The sequence below is a fragment of the Larimichthys crocea genome, chromosome XVII, assembly GCF_000972845.2.
Source record: "Larimichthys crocea isolate SSNF chromosome XVII, L_crocea_2.0, whole genome shotgun sequence".
Lineage (NCBI taxonomy): Eukaryota > Metazoa > Chordata > Actinopteri > Sciaenidae > Larimichthys > Larimichthys crocea.
In genome coordinates this window covers 3,981,536-3,997,924 of record NC_040027.1, presented here as the reverse complement: position 1 = coordinate 3,997,924, position 16,389 = coordinate 3,981,536, and the positions used below count along the sequence as shown (strand labels likewise).

The window sequence follows — 16,389 nt, the reverse complement described above, 5'->3', positions numbered from 1 at the left end:
CTTTACTTCCTGATATGCGGGTGTGGTGCGGGTGGGATAACACAGCTTCCTTTAGAACAGATTAATGGGCTAATATTGGATATAATCCTTCCATTGTGAAAGGCCCAGAGATCTGGCAACTAGAATGGGAAGAGGTCATGACCTCATCTTCACAACCATACACTCACACAAAACACAGGCACTCAACAACGCAGATGGATGACTCAGCAGTACTGTAAGTGGCAACCTCGTATAGTTCAAGCAATATTGGCACATACAACTGCATACACCCAAACAATGTTAAGCAGCTGATCTAAAACTTATCATGTGTATTTCGGCTAAGTGATAAATACAACCCCAGTTCCAAGAAACTTGGGATGCTTTGTAAAGCACAAATTTAGACCATGTCCATGATTTCCTAAACGTCGGAAATGTGGACTCATCACACCACACACACTTTGCACCAGTACAACTCAGATCCATTACATACAACCATGTTGATTTTTAATGCAGTGATGCTTAACGAGTAAATGTTCACAGGCATTCAATGTTGGTTTTGGGCCTAGAGATAGAGATATCTCTGCATCTTTTAATTATATTATAAATTGTAGATGGTGAAATCCATAAATTCATTACAATTATGTGTTGAAAAATGTTGTTCTTAAACTGTTGGACAATTTAACCATTCCTCACATCATCCCTTCTAATGAACTACTGAGCCCTTCGACAACGCCCCCTTTCAGAACCAATCATGATACTATCACCTGTTGCCACTAAACCTTCCAAGCAGGTGTTTTTGAGCTTTCTACAACTTTCAGAGTCTTTTGTTGTCCCTGTCCTATCTTTTTTGGAACGTTTTGCAGGCATTATATATCAGAATGAGTGTTTATTTACAAGAAACAATTAAGTTTATCAGTTTGAAGATTGAATTTCTTGTTTTTGTGTTTGATTCATTTGAACATATTTCTAAAAGGATCATTGTGTTCTGAGGTTGTGTCCAGCCACACTTTGATCAGGTTGAATGAAACTGAACAACGACAATAAAAAAGTACAAAGATAGCATATTTTATCGCTATCATATGTCATCAGTGTCAAGTTGCGATACCAATATCCGCATCATAAAAGTATCACAAAAAGTTAAAGCCGGCACAGAGCATTTCGTCCACATTTTGAATTAAAGTATTATTATAGACAAAAACATTAACCAAACACCTTCCAAAATAAAATCCAAATTGTAGCAAACAAAAGAAAAAGTGATGATTTGTTGAAATGCATTATGACATTGTTTTTTCACCGGAGTATTGTATCTCTGTATCACACTGACTGCACACAGATCTTATTGCCTGTGGCAGCCATGTGTTTTCATCAGATTTTCCTGGAACATGGTGGCTTTGTGTAACTCAAGTGGCTGTCTATGTATGTGAGCTGTGTGATATGATGCATGGAAAAAGCCTTTGGGGGAAAAAGTACCAATGCAAATCGCATTAAAATAATTCAGTTTTTTATAGTAAAACAAAGAAGAAATGTTGTTTGTCCCGTTTGGGTCATGTGACATTTACATTGCATAAATTATTCTATCTTCATTGTTTACTTTGTCACATCTTTTTTCCCCTGTGATTGCCAACCATTCACTATATCATATGTGCAAAATGTTATGATATCCAAATTATCTGGCATGTACCATCACAGTAAATATACCCTATGGTGGAAGGAGTAACTTAATATTGCCATACAAAGAATCCCCCCTAAAATCTGTTGTATGCCATACTAACCACCACATATACACATCCCCCGTCAATGTATTTCTTTTGTCAGTGTGTATTAGGGAGAATAGGTCCTGGTCCTGATCTGTGTGTGTGTTTGAGTCAATTTGTGTCGCCACTGGTTTACTTACTGCTCGTTGAGGACAGGGGACTGTAATCAGACCTGCAGAGGACGACAGAAAAGTGAGACAAAAAAGAGAGAGAGAGAGAGAGAAAGGAAATGTGGACACAGACCGAGACAAAGAGAGGACAAGAAACAGAGAGAGGAGACAGGAGTTTATATTACAGTATGAAGTACAATCAACATGATGATTTACAGGATGACACACTCCTATTTCAAATAAAGTGCTGACATCTGGCTAAACAGGAGGAGAGGTCCAGCTGGAAAGGTCACCGAAAATGCACACACACGTATTTCATAGTGGTTTCTATCTGAAGGGATAAAACACTGGGACATTTACTTACATTGTACTACTACTACCACTATATTGTGTTCAAGTAAAGTTTTCAGGTATTTTCTTGAGGATTTCTTACATTTGTACTACATTCCACTGTATTTCAGAGGGAAAAACATTTTAACATTTATTTTATTGCTGAACGAGCAACACCTCAGTCCTGACCGCATCACTGTGACTTTCACCTATAAATCATTTAAAGAGATATTTCCTCTGACCAATACAAGAGTGAACTAGAAAGACAGTTGGGGTGTTCATATGTGTGGTATTTATTTAGTTAGTGAAACTCAATGATCTCTAGAAAGCTTTAATATTAGTTGTCTAGAACAAAAAAAATATCTCTGCTGGGTCGTTTTCTTATTCTTATTATTCTGTAATAATGAGACAGATATTACCATAAAAATATACTTTTACTTCTAATGGGTTATTACATTGGTATTGCTGCTTTTACATTCTGAGAAAGACAATTATTTGCTTTCTTTCTGGCTTAGCTGAGAAGATCATCATCAGTCTAGTGTTAATACATGTGAACTAATGCTGTGTTCAAGTCATATCATTTAGCTTGTAATTAGGAGTCAAACAAAACCATTCACGTCAGCCTCTGTGTTGTAATTCTGATTCAGGCTGCTGGAATTGTAGCTGAAAAGCCACCATCACTGGTAGTTACTATAACTAAAATCCAATATTAACACAATTTGCTAGCTCCCATCTGTGAGCTGCGGTAGAATTAGATTTCTGCTAAAAGAATTCTGCCATTTTGTCTAATTGGATGAATATCTGTGTGCGTAACATACAAGGAGCATGTGTGCCCTCGATACAACAAGACTGATTGAGGAGCTGGCCTGCATCCTAAACATGATATAATTCTCTAAACTGCCCGTGAAACCTCAGCGCTCATACTACACCACCTGAGACTATTAGTCCCACAGGAGTCAGCTGACAAGCAGAGGACCGCTGTCCCTCCACACACACTCTGTGACTCTGTCTCTAAACTAATAAGGACTGTGGAGCTGCAGGACAGCAGGAAACAGAGCAACGACTATGTATCCTGCAGCAGGAGGTTATCAATCTAACTAGCAGGCATTAGTGGTGTGGAGAAAGGAATGGATGGGAGTATGGGAAGAAGCAGAGGTGAGCTGAGAATGGTAAGAAGAAAAGATGATGGGGCACTGTAGAGGGGGAAAATGTTGGCGCAGGGAGCGAAGGAAAAGACAAATATACAGAGCGGGATTATAAACGACCGGAAGGTTCCAGCAGACAAAGAGTGAAACTCATAGACTTTGTCCCTACGTGAACAGAGACAAATGACAAAATGTGGAAAAAAAAGAAGAGAAAAACTGTCTTTTGGAGGTTTATGGCTCTTTGGAGTAGAGTTGGAAGTAGTAGTGTAGTTACAGGACTGTTTTGATGGCTCCCTTGGGTGTGTGTTTTTGGCGGGACTCCCACAGCAGTGCTGGTTAGCATCTCGCCTGGCTTTCCCTGTCTGACCACACTCGCTTGCTTCATCTCCGTCCAAAGACAATAAACACAAAGTGAAGCGAAGACAGGCAGCAGCCCGGTCACGCACACAAAGACCTGGCTTCAGAGTGACCCGATGGGCTCTCAAATGAGTCTAAAGGTCTTGTCTGACATGTGGAGAGCTGAACAGATTCAGGTGTCTCTTATTTGATTAGGGTGGAGATCAGTCTGGAAAGAGAAGGGACGCAGGGCAGTTCAGAGACAAACTAAACATAAAGCAATAAATCCTCATAGATCTGTTCCAAACAGTGACTCATATATCTGGTTCATAGCCTGCCACCTCTACAGTTAAGGTCTGATTATGTTTATGACAGATTGTGTCATGGCGTAAAGAAGAAAATGCTGATTGATGGTCAGAGAGTGATCGTGCACCGCAATCTTCTGTGTTGACATCACAATCCTTGTATGTCTAACCATTCATCCCAATCCGCTCCGTCCTCTGGAAGACTATAAACGCTGGGATGCTACTTGCACTGGGGCAGTCATCATTCACAAAACCACAAAGCGGTTTATTCTCAATTGAATTTCGAGTAGTAGAACAAGCTGAAAACACAACACTGAAGTATGTTTGGTTGAAAATACTGAGACAAAGTGGCAACCCCTGTGGTTGTGAAATGAAGCCAAGTTGGAAGTGTTAAAAACGGCAGTTCCTCAAATGTCCACTTGAGGCTGGATACAGAACGAGTCAGTCTCCATAGGTCCCCATGTTCAAATGTCCAACTTCACAGCAGAAATAAACATGTTTACAGCCTGGTACAAAAAACAGTCTTGGTCTTTATAGCAAATTTCCACGTTCATGACAACTGTACTGAGGGTGAATTTATATACAACTCACCTGTTCAAATTATATTAAGGCTTAAAGTTATGCAGAGTTAAGAGTGTTCCACGTGCTGCCCATTTCTGGATTCATGGGGAGCCAGTGGAGGTAAAACTGCCAAGGTGGAATGACCAGAGCCACCACACTCTGAGCTCGGATCTTAAGAAACATGTGGGTAACATCACAGATGTAACATCCATGATTTATACAGCCTTTGCTTTATACACAGTTGCCTACTTCAACATCCAGCAGACACAGAGCAACATTAACTTTTATTTGGAGTTCCTGATGAATTTGTTTTCCTCATGAATTTAATATTTATTGTTTTTTTTAGCTCTGGTTTGGTCTCCAGACCAAATGGTGAAAGGGAATATTTGAGTTTTTAGCTGCTAAATCCTCCACTATGTTCACCAGTTAGGCTTTAACTGTGTCTGTTTGCTTTTTGGTGCTGAGAAGGTAGTGTACGGTGGGTTTATCACAGCTTTGTTTGCTAAAATCAGCTGTTTGTATGCAACCAAACAAATGTTGATATTAATTCATTAATGTGCAAATGAGCTAAAAGACACTAGAACGCTTTAAACACTGTGATGATTCTCTGTGTTTCCAGTGGCCACGGGAGGTGAACAGTGAGTGGAGCGAGGCAGTAGAGGTGGAGGATGTGACCTGATGGAGGTGGCGGCTCTCTGGCTATCAACTTGATGTCCCTGCTTTTCCTTTCACATCAGCACTTTCCACGGTGGTCTCTGTTGCGTTTCCCATGAAACACATGCACTCTCACACACACATTAGGGTGTTTGGTTCCAGTTCAAAGCTAATGAAATAGCATGGTCCCGAGTGACTTTCACAACAAGGGCATTGATGTACTGATGTCAGATTACTTTTCCCAGCTTACTGACTTTCAATATAAGAGCAGAGAACTATAAAGGCCTTATATTTGGTTGGCAGTTGTAACTTTCAATCTACTCTGCTGTCATAAAACGTCTGTTATATACTGTGTGCTTCTAATGCTGTTTGCCTGCATTTTGTCTTTATTTATGTTGGTGTTTTTAACTTTGACATCATGTGTCAAATAATGTGTGTTAAAATATTTACTTCAGCACTGAACATAAATGAATAGATAAACTTAGAATAAATACGGGGTATAAGATCTTATAATTTCCAAAAGATCCACTGTAAATATGTTACATGCATATGTAGATCTGGATCATTTAGAGTTTCAGACTATTCATTTTTTCCAGCGGCTCTTTGAGGCAGTACAGGGCTTGAAGCCAAAGCGGTGTGAAGGCATTCTATTAGATTATACAGGAGAGCCAAAGAGACATCTTAATCGAACTTGAATCAGCAGCTGTTGCCATGTACTGAACACAATATTTAATGTTTTTGTGTTATCAGATCCAGTTTTAAGAGTTTAAGTTGAAAAATAATTACGAAACATTTTTAAATTTAATAAACGTGAGATATTTTTTTCCCCACTAATGTAGAATATGGGTATGTAAACATTCGTAAACCACATTCATTTCAATCAGCTCAACTTTCACCTTTTAAACACATTTTTGGAGCGTCCTGATCATTTATTGATGTGTCCTGGGACTCATTGTGTTCATCTGACACATTCAAAAAGCTATAAAACTCTACACTCACTGAGCCTTTTGGCACTGAACAAAACCTGACTTTTACAGATACACAGTTTTCTTTTAATTACAACCTACGGGTCATTGTTTCAGTTGTGTCCTCTGGGTACTGAAAAGATCTCACTGAGAGCTTTGGACGCAGTGAGACATTTAGGAGAACAAAAAGAAACTGGTCATGATGCAATAACAAACAACCATCTCTTAAATCTGGGTATCTGTCCCAATACATTTGGAGGCTCAGATTGTTGGCTAATCAGATTTCCACAGTGAATCAAATAAAAGATAATAGAAACTCCTAAAACACACATACACACACACACATGCACAGCTTCTTCATTACTACAACACTACAGCCAGCAGTGACATAGCGCAGAGGCTCATCTTTGTCTAATGGCTGAAAACAGAGGGAACAGGACATTCACTTAACTCAGCATCTTCACTGTGGCTCTACTCTTATTAACAACTAAGTTAATTAAGAGTTAACTTCCCACTGTAGAATGAGGATCACACCTCCTCCATGTCTTCAAACATTATATCACTTATTGTTTAATTCATATTCTTTAAATCTACTCATACTCCCTTAACATTTATTTTCATGTATAATTAATCATAAATGTGTGACATTTTGTGTGATCCCTGCTTCACTCACCCTCCGGTCTCGGCTCCTGAATCCACGCAGTCATCCTCTGCTGAGGTTTTCTCCATCTCACAGGCTCGGCTGATCCGCGGTCAGCTGCATTGTTTCAGAGTCCAGAGGAAAACGAGTCAAACGCAGTGTTAAGAAACACGGTGCGGCTGACAGAGGAGATGTACGACCGAGCAGAGAGTCTGAGCGAGCAGGCTCTCTAACTCCTGACCTGCACTGAGCTGACTGCTCAACTAGTTGCAGCAACAGGAGACTGAGCGACTGTTTGTCTGCGTCAGCTGCGCTCGGAGGTGCTGCCTTCAGGAGCAGTGGGGAATCTGAAAATGTCAAGTGGAGCGCACATGAGCCAGGATGTATAGATTTAAAATATACTCACAACAGGCCTGAATGAATGGATTGTATGTCATAATGTTGAGATAATAAGTCAAAATTGATGCAAATTAAACATTATGATAGTCAAAACCAAGAAGTGTGATCATACTAGTAATTAAAACTTGTGAAATGGAAAATTTAGATGAAATTTCAGATTTCTTGATATTGATTTCCTCACACCTTGGCTTCCTGTGTATTTATATTTAATTAAATCACACTGGTTTTCATTCAGAAAAGTCACAATTTGGCTTATTATGTTATTATAAATCTTGACTTAAGATGAGACGTTTACATGAGTTAATCTTCTATTTATTTATTAATGTATTCATTATAATAGCCTACTGGTTCGAATAAAAATGTTTCTTTAAGTGTAAATAAATAGTAATATAAAACAACAAAGAAATGAGCAGCAGAAAGCGGCGACACTTGTGTTTTCTTACTTAGAGCTTTAAAGATTTTGACTATCCGATGACTTTGGCAAGTGTCCTCGTGAACAATTCTTGAAATGTAGCCTGAAAGACGCTGTGATTGTTTTGTGGTCCTTTTCTCAGGCAGCACCTGAAGGTAACATCATCAATGCTGCTTTGGCTCCATCAGCAGGGTGGATTGAGTAATGCAGCTTGTCTGTCCAGAATATACCTGGGCAGGTTAAAAGAAAGGTATATATACAGAGAGATAGATATATATATATAGATATCACTACACTAAATGTGTGTTACTTTCTTAGATCCAGTGTGTAGGATTTAGTGACACCTAGTGTAATTGCAACTCCCTCGTCTCACCTTCACTCTTGACACCTAGTGTAATTGCAACTCCCTCGTCTCACCTTCACTCTCACCTTCCTAGCATGAAATAAAAACTACAGTGGCTAAGAAAAGTGTGATAATAAATTATGAGAGCCAGTGTTTAGTTTGTCTGCCACTGTAGAAGCATGGCTGACAGTGTGGGCTAAAAGAAAAATGCCCTATAAAACACACAACTGTTATTTTCAGGTGATTATACACTACCCTCTTGTCCTTTTTACGTTTTTGTGTATTTGTTGTGTCTTTTGCTCTACCTTGTACATAATTATTTTTTAAGTTATGTTTGCGCCTACCTGTCATGTCCCTTTTCTTCAAACTGTACTTGTGTCTGTACCTGTATGTACAAGTATGTACACACCTGCCAATAAAGCGATTCTGATTATATTCCATTTCTGCCATATTCTAAAGACATAGCCCTCTAAATGTACACACTGGACTTTTAAAGTAGTAGTAGTGGAAATGTACATTGAAAAAATGAATTCAAATAATGAATTGAAAATATATTTAATGATAACAAAACTATCACCATAAAGCTGTCTTTGTAAACGGTCCTTACAACAGCTCTCAGTGACACGAAGCACGATAGACAATGGACAAATCTGCCCTCTTTTTTATTTCTACGGTCACTATCTTTTTTTTAAATATAGTTTTTCTATCTATCTATCTATCTATCTATCTATCTATCTATCTATCTATGAGTTCTTCAGAGCCTTTTGAATAGCTTTAGTACTAGCAGAAACTAGAAAGTATTAGTAATAGTAGTAGTTGTAGTAGTACTAGTAGTTGTAGTAGTAGTAATAATAGTAGTAGTAGTAGCAATAGTAGTAGTAGGAGTAGTAGTAATAGTAGTAGTCGTAATAGTAGTAGTAGTAGTACTAATAGTAGTAATAGTAGTAGTTGTAGTAGTAGTAGTAATAGTAGTAGTAGGAGTAATAGTAGTAGTACTAGTAGTAGTGCAGGTTTATGGTGAATGTATTGTGTAAACACTTTCAGCAGAAATGATGGAGCGACATCAACGTGACGTTGGGCAGGATGACATCATTCTCACGCGCCACACAAAGCGCGGAGGCGGAGGGGACTGGTCTCGTGCACGTTGATGTTTTTTGTGAGTCTTCTGCAGACGGTTCATCATCATCATCATCATCATCATCACGGCTTCATCCGAGCAGCTTGACTCCGAGCAGACATGTCAGTCACCGAGATGTTCAGCTACATTCAGGGCTTCCTGAGCGCCGACCAGGACGTCAGAGAGGTATGAATGAAGCCGCCACACGCTGCGACCAGCTACCTCAGCTAGCAGCTAGCAGCCCGGCTAACAAACACCGTGAACATTTCTCTGTGCTGACAGAGGCCATGTTCATGAAGTCATTTATCTAACCGAATATGAAGGACATTACTCTGTGTTGTCTGTACGTGCGTTAAGGTACGAGCTGGCTAACACCAAACTTGATTAGAAAATTGGAGACATTTCTGAAAGAAGTGAAGCTCTACAGCACAACGTGTTATCGTTCATGTATACTCACATTAACTCCACACACTGTTTTACAGCAGGGTGTCCAAACTTTTATTTATTTATTTAAAGGGCCAGATTTGACATTTTTTTTAAGATGCCAGTACTAAGATTTTAAAAATGAAAAAAGTAAGAATAATCTAAACCAATCATGCATGAACAAATTTAAAAAACAGTTCTTCCTTTTTTTCACATCTGAAGAATCTGAACCTCGTGTTCATTTTAAACATGACTTATTATGAGTAATGCAAAGTCTGTAAACATTCAAGTTTAAAACGTGTCACTCTTGCTCTTCTCTGTCACAAGATCATTCAGAAAGTAATATTTTGTGTCACATCTACAGGTACATACAGGTACATCAGCAGTTTTGTCCTTAGAGGTTCAAATGCTTCACTATGTCAACCAAAAGAGCCAAATCTTCCAGCCACACAGTATCTGACTATCCTAAATAAATAATATATTATAAAAACGAAGCTGAGGGCCACATGAAATCTGACCACAGGCCGTGATTGGTGCTGGGAGAAAATATCAGATTGACAGTAACAAGTGCAATGATTTGGACTGCGTAGAAAAGGTGACGATACTCCAGTGAAGTTGGAACTGATGTGGAAAACACTAAAACTCCATATTTAATTGAATACAGCACAAAGACAACTTATCAAATGTTAAAACTCCTGGTGGAACATCTCACAGTGAATGATGTTACCTGGCAACAGGTCAGTCACACGACTGGGTATTAAAAAAGTCTTTGTAAAGTAAAGAGACTGAGAATCAGTACCGGATGGCCGTGATCTTCAGGCCCTGCGGACAGCAGTGCATCATAAACAGACAGGATTCTGTCGTGGACTTCACCACATGAGCTGAAGAACACTTCCTCCACGAAACATGAACACAGTTCATCGCTGCATCCACGCTCCATTATGTAAAGAGGGAACCATATGTAATCCAGAGAAACACCGTCGCTGTTTGGAAATCATGGATGCCACGTCCTCTGGGCTGAAGAGGAGATAGACCATCCAGCTTGGTATTGGCACACGGTTGGAAAGCCAGTGTCCCTGATTTTATATGAATCATATGCAGGTTTTGGAGCAACATATGCTGCCAAGTACACAACGTGTTTTTCAGGGACGGCAAGATGACATCAAACCACATTCAGCACAGATTCAAACAGCATGGCTCTGTAGTCAAAGAGTCCGGGATGCAGTCCAGATTTGTCACCTGTTAAAAATGTTCAGCACATTCTAAAATGTAAATACGACAAAGGAGACGCCAAACCGTAGATCCTGGGAAGACATTCAACTTTCAAGATTACAGCAAAGTCTTCTCAGTTCTCAGAGTGTTGTTAAAAGACTAGCTGATGAACACAGTGGTCAACATGACCCTGTCCAACTTTTAAACATGTTGCTGGCATCAAATTTGAAATCCCAAAACAATCACATTTCTTAGTTTCAACATTTGATAAGTTGTCTTTGTGCTATTTTAAATATTTAATAAGGTTTTTCTTTTTTTTCTGTAGGACTGTATGTACATTATGTTTACTGTACGTGGAGTTGTATGGAGTATGTATTTCTGTTAAGAGAAAATCTGTTGTGTTATGACACTAATCATACTTAATGGACTTGCAGGATATCCGTAAGGTGGTCCAGATGTTGGAGCAGACTGCTAGAGAAATACTAACAGTGCTCCAAAGTGTCCACCAACCATCGGGGTTCAAAGAAAGTGAGTGTTTCTGGTACTGAATCATATCTGCCTCTCCACATTACACTTCTTAATCTCTCACATTTCTCTTCTCCCTTTAGTTCCCGGTAAATGTGCAAAAGCACGGGAGTTGTTCTGCACAGTCCGCACACACATCGCTGACCTCAAAACTAAATTTCCTGTGGAGCAGTATTACAGGTAGGATTCGTTTTATACCAACTGTTTCCTATGTTTTGAATGATCTTGCTGTTTGTACCCACAACTCGTCGGGAAGAAGAACTGATGCTCAGCGGATTATCCTGGCGAAAAATACAGTGTTTCACGTCTCTTTCCCTGATCTGTCTGATTCCACTTTAGGTTCCATGAACACTGGCGGTTTGTCCTGCAGCGATTGGCTTTCTTATCAGCGTTTGTCGTTTACCTGGAGAGTGAAGCTCTTGTGACTCGAGAGGAAGTGGCCCAGATACTCGGCAGTAGGTACCAGTTTGTCATTAGCCTGTAACTCTGTCTCACTCTACTGAGAAATGTGGCTTCACTCTTTCTTTTCTGTGCCCTCTTCACCCGACAGTTGAGGTGGTGCGAGAGAGAGGTTTTCACCTGGACGTAGAGGACTACCTGGCAGGAGTGCTGATCATGGCTAGTGAACTGGTGAGTCTGCTGTTGAGCTACTACTTGAGCTACTTGTCTTTTACCTCAGCTGTGACGCTCATCAACATAGAAACTGAATTTTGTGTTAAAATGATGCCGCTGTGTTGTCCTCCAGTCACGGTTGGCAGTAAACAGCGTCACAGCAGGAGACTACAACCGGCCGCTGCGCATCTCCAACTTCATCAACGAGCTGGACTCAGGCTTCCGCCTGCTCAACCTGAAGAACGACCCACTGCGTAAGCGCTACGATGGCCTCAAGTATGATGTGAAGAAGATCGAAGAGGTGGTTTATGACCTGTCCATCCGCGGGCTCGCCAAGGAGCCCGAGTCTGGCTTGGACAAGTAAAGGTCGACGGTGGTGATTGGCTGTGGGAGACGGAGGAGGGCTGGGACCTCTCCACGGCTGCTGCACCTTACCCCAAGATGGAAGGCAAGACCCAGGGATCTACCTGAGGCCCCAGCAGCTGAGGACAGACTGTGCGCGAGTGTGTGTGTTTGTCTGTGTAAATGAATGCATGAGAAGTGCTTTAGATGGATGGCAGTCTGTCAGAAGGGTGGCAGAGACGGCGACTGAGTTTGGCGCCATTGTCCACTCTTTGTTGCAGTTTTTTTTGACCGTGTGTTGGAGCTGCGTTCACCATTTCATCTGAGTCATGTTGTTTCACTTGAGTCGGTATTGCAACGGTTTCATCTTATTCACAAAGTCACCTTCTTATTAAACTACATTATATTGGTGTTTAGTTCTGTGGAAAGTGTTCAAACATGCAGAGCTTATTTTTGTGGATATTTGTGTTTATTTGCAAAAAGAAAACGTGAAATGTATTTGTGTTGTCCACCACATAGTTTGACGCCTGGTGATTATTTCTTTAAAATGGATACATTCAGGCGCCTCATTTATGGGTTAAATAACTGATAATTCAGTTGAGTATCCAAAACTCCAAAAATACATTTGACTACATTCTTACCAGATTTAATCTCTGAATTTCATAAAGAAACCTCAGTTTGGGTTGTGATCATCAGCATCTAACCCGCATGTTCTTAATTTTTCACAATGAGGCTCCAGGAGAGGTCGAGCCAAAGAAATGACAAAAATACCCACATAAAGCTACTCTGTGATGGTTTGATTCTTTTGTTTTTTTTTCCTGCCTTGCAGAACTGTGCCAATGAGTATGTCCGTTAAGCTGTTTGAATATTTCGGTTGTCGGGCGATAAAGCTTTTATCTGGAAATCCAGGAGTGCATACAAAATGTTCAGAATGTCATGTACTGCATGTGATACGTTTGCCGTTTTCCTTCAGGAAATGTGGTTTGTTTCTATAATCCATGCTTCTGTTTGCCTTCATATCGTAGTGGAGCCGGATTGTATTTTCTAGAAATAATTCACTGTCGCCATCCTGTGTGTTTCCTGGACTGATAAGTGCATTCCACTTGTACTGTGAGTATTCCTGTTTTTGAATCAGTCGTCCTAAAGATGCTTAAAATAACTGTAAATACATTTCTACGTTCTACATCTCCAGCTTCATCTGACTTTATAAAAGAGCATATGGCACAGAAAAATACAGCAAGCAAGGTTGTGTTTAAAATCTTTTAATATAATTCACAATATATTACATTGGGGAAATAATACATCAGGTCTTTCAAATGCAAATGAGGAAAACAAAAGAATCTGTATGCAACTCAGCAGGCTTTGTTTTTTTTTTTTTCTTCATCTGAAGCGGCGTCCTCCAACAACACTGGAGTGTTGGGGTGGAGTTGAGTGGCCCTGCCCTCTAAAACACAGTGATTCGCTACCTCTTCTGGTGCTACTTCATAGCAAACGTAAAACATCAAATAGTGGTTTTGGTTTGATGACTGGATTGACCGAAAATCTGCGTCAGTCAACTAGGTTCCTTCTAAGGTATGAAGAATTGTGAATAAACAAGACTGTGTAACATGTTTTACCAGCAGTTTTACTGGAGCTTTCTATTACAGAATAAAGTGCATTAAACAAAATAAAGCCTTCATAAATAAAAACACACTTAAATCAGAGAGGATCAGGTGATCACACATTATTAGCAGCCAGGGACTGTCAGAGGTGTTAATCATATTGCCTGTAAATGGATCTCAATCAAGTGCCAAAAGAGGGCAGTCTAGTCAGTATCTCAGAGATAAATGCTACTGTGACAGATTGCAAATATTTCAGTACATTTTAGCATAACAGTAATCAAGTACCAAGGCACAACAGCTCATTGCTAGGTCACATAACACACAGTTGAAACTGTGCCACGACGAGATGGTTGGGACGACTTTTTGAGGCGTTTTCGTCAAGTAACCAGGGTTTTTCAACCTTTATGCCACAATTGTCATGACCACAGCAGCCAAAGATAGTTTCTGATATGACTTTATCATGGATCATATGATTTTAAAATAGCATATTTTTGCTTTCTATTTTCAGGGTCTTGAAATAAGTTTGGACTATAACAAAAAAAGATGAAAATACTTTCCCTGGGGTCTGGGATTTTTCCACTATTTCCAGACATTTTGTAGTCCAAATGATTAATCGGATTAATCGATTAAACACAGTTAACTTTGTTGCAGCCCTATAAATAGACCAGACAAATATGAGTCTGTCCCAAAGCCCAGCCTCTTCGATCACACATGAAGTCATGAGCCCAAGGTTGAAAAACTCTAGACTTAACAAACAGTGGGGGAAATTGTAGTGTTTGACCTGACCTATTTAATATGATGTTAACGACGAATGAGATCGACTAGACTTCTCACAAACTGCTTTCATGGCACTAAGATTATCTCAAGTCCAATGATTGACCAGAACATCACGCATGAACTCCTGAATGCCAAAGTAAATCTCGGGAAATTAAATGCATATACAGTAGCTACTTCTTTTGGAACTGGCAGAGATTATTGCTGTTATGTGAGTTCTCATTTAAACACAGTGATACAGGAGGTCTGTTCAGCCTGTAATAGAGGCTCTACTCAGCTGCATCTCTGGCAGTGAAAGTTGCTCTACCGTCAAACGTACAGTAGAGGGCGGCACACAGACAGGAGAGGGCAGTAACAACAAACAGGAACCATTAAACAAAGCTCTTGACCACGTCTCCATCCTCTTAGTACCAAAAACAAATGCACCCCCCCTCCCCACTGTCTTGTATAAAAAGGACATTACAATTTTTCTTTTTTGCAGTCAGTCACGTTCAGTCATGCTTTGCAACAGACACACCTTATTTACTGAAAGCTTAGCTCTCTTTCTCAAAGAGCAAACAGTCTTTACAATCAAGGCTGACGAGCACAGCCCAAGTTTTTTTGGTTGTCCAATAATCTGATATTTTTTAACGACTTAAATTTCCATCCATAATTTTATGACGGTATGACGCACTTATAGCTTTGTAAGAAAAAAGTGCTCTATCTTTCTCTTACCCTTTTGAGACTTTGAGAAAGATTTTTTTCTTTTACTGAAATCTGACTGGTTAGAACAGTTGTGTCACTCAGAAATGCTTCTTGTTGTCAGTCTATTTTTGCAGTAGAAGGTTATTTACAGTGTCACATTGGTGGGCGTTGGTCAGTCTCAGGAGCGGCCCTGGTTTGTGTTGATCATGATGTTGGGCAAAGCATTGCGTCTTTTCCTCCAGGTGCCCAAGTCTCGAGCGTATCTCTTAATCTGATGGAACCACTGCTGGGTGCGTGATTTGTCTGATGCACGGAAAACGAAAGACTCCCGCCGAATATCGAGCACCTCGAATGTGTCCTCGCAGTCCGGATCTGTTGACACCACACAGTTTCCCAGACGGATGGGCTCTCTCAGCACTGTGAATTTTCCGCTGCTCTTGTCCTTGATTAGAACTAGCACTCCATCTCGAATACCATCTGCACCGCCTTCCACCTGATCCCCCCGCGCCCCCAGGTCAGTGCCCTGCCCTAGGGCTTCGCCGACCCGCTGTGTCCTCACCATCAGCAGACTCTGGACATTTTGGAACTTGAGGGCCTTACTGCCTTTCTTCACCCACTGACCATCTGCTGGCTGTGACAACTGGAGGGGTCCTTCCATGACGAATCGTGTGTTCTCTCTGGCCCAGCCCACCGTCTTCATCGACACCTCTCGCATCTCAATGTTGATGACCTCCCGGTTTTTGCGGCTGTCGCGACGGAAGGAACGGAGGGACCAGGTGACACCATTGCCCTCCTGCTTGGTCTTCATGTTGATGTGCTCCAGATGGGATTCCACACGACTCTTGGCCTCACGGAGACGGGAATAGTCGGGGTGACATTCAGGAGTGACCTTTATGATTCGGCTCAATAGAAGGGGGTATTTAGTTACACGTTGGAGGGGTGCCATGAGGAAGGACCGCAAGTTCATACGACGCAGTGCTGTGTTGTCATTCTGGGAAACATCCAGGAAGATTCTGAAAAGAGAAGAAAATTAGGTTGAAAACAGAGCATGTCCGGTAAAAACTCTGGGAAATGTTGATTAATGGGTATCACAGGACAGCTTTACTCAAGGATGAGCTGTGGTTCTGTCACAAAAATGTGAATCATTGCAGCTCTGCTCTCAAAAT

General features: G+C 40.6%; 3 protein-coding genes across 7 annotated transcripts in view; 1 reads left to right on the top strand and 2 right to left on the bottom strand.

Annotated features, from left to right (window-relative positions):
* fam124a (family with sequence similarity 124 member A) overlaps window positions 1-7,079 on the bottom strand; it is a 28,533-nt gene extending 21,454 nt beyond the window's left edge. For both annotated transcript variants that reach the window (XM_019270819.2, XM_010746476.3), the window contains exons 1-2: window positions 6,813-7,079; window positions 1,874-1,905 (exon numbers count right to left, since the gene is read on the bottom strand). In XM_019270819.2, the coding sequence (XP_019126364.1) occupies window positions 1,874-1,905; window positions 6,813-6,868 (88 nt within the window). In that variant the 5' untranslated portion in view covers window positions 6,869-7,079. The remainder of the gene's footprint in view (window positions 1-1,873; window positions 1,906-6,812) is intronic.
* A 1,936-nt stretch (window positions 7,080-9,015) lies between these two features.
* On the top strand, window positions 9,016-13,349 carry tsn (translin). Its single transcript, XM_010746471.3, has 6 exons — window positions 9,016-9,236; window positions 11,120-11,213; window positions 11,294-11,390; window positions 11,550-11,665; window positions 11,761-11,840; window positions 11,956-13,349. The coding sequence occupies exons 1-6, from the start codon at window positions 9,171-9,173 to the stop codon at window positions 12,184-12,186; spliced, it is 684 nt and encodes a 227-aa protein (XP_010744773.1). The 5' UTR covers window positions 9,016-9,170; the 3' UTR covers window positions 12,187-13,349.
* arhgef49 (Rho guanine nucleotide exchange factor 49) overlaps window positions 12,973-16,389 on the bottom strand; it is a 60,322-nt gene continuing 56,905 nt past the window's right edge. For all 4 annotated transcript variants that reach the window (XM_019270822.2, XM_019270825.2, XM_019270823.2 and 1 more), the window contains one exon: window positions 12,973-16,236. In XM_019270822.2, coding sequence (XP_019126367.1) covers window positions 15,402-16,236 — 835 coding nt within the window. In that variant the 3' untranslated portion in view covers window positions 12,973-15,401. The remainder of the gene's footprint in view (window positions 16,237-16,389) is intronic.

Bases quoted from the DNA above. Each gene is read 5' to 3' on its own strand.
- tsn (XM_010746471.3), top strand. From the start codon at position 9,171: ATGTCAGTCACCGAGATGTTCAGCTACATTCAGGGCTTCCTGAGCGCC. The intron at 11,391-11,549 runs GTAGGATTCGTT...ATTCCACTTTAG, and splicing joins CCTGTGGAGCAGTATTACAG to GTTCCATGAACACTGGCGGT. The intron at 11,666-11,760 runs GTAGGTACCAGT...TTCACCCGACAG, and splicing joins AGTGGCCCAGATACTCGGCA to TTGAGGTGGTGCGAGAGAGA.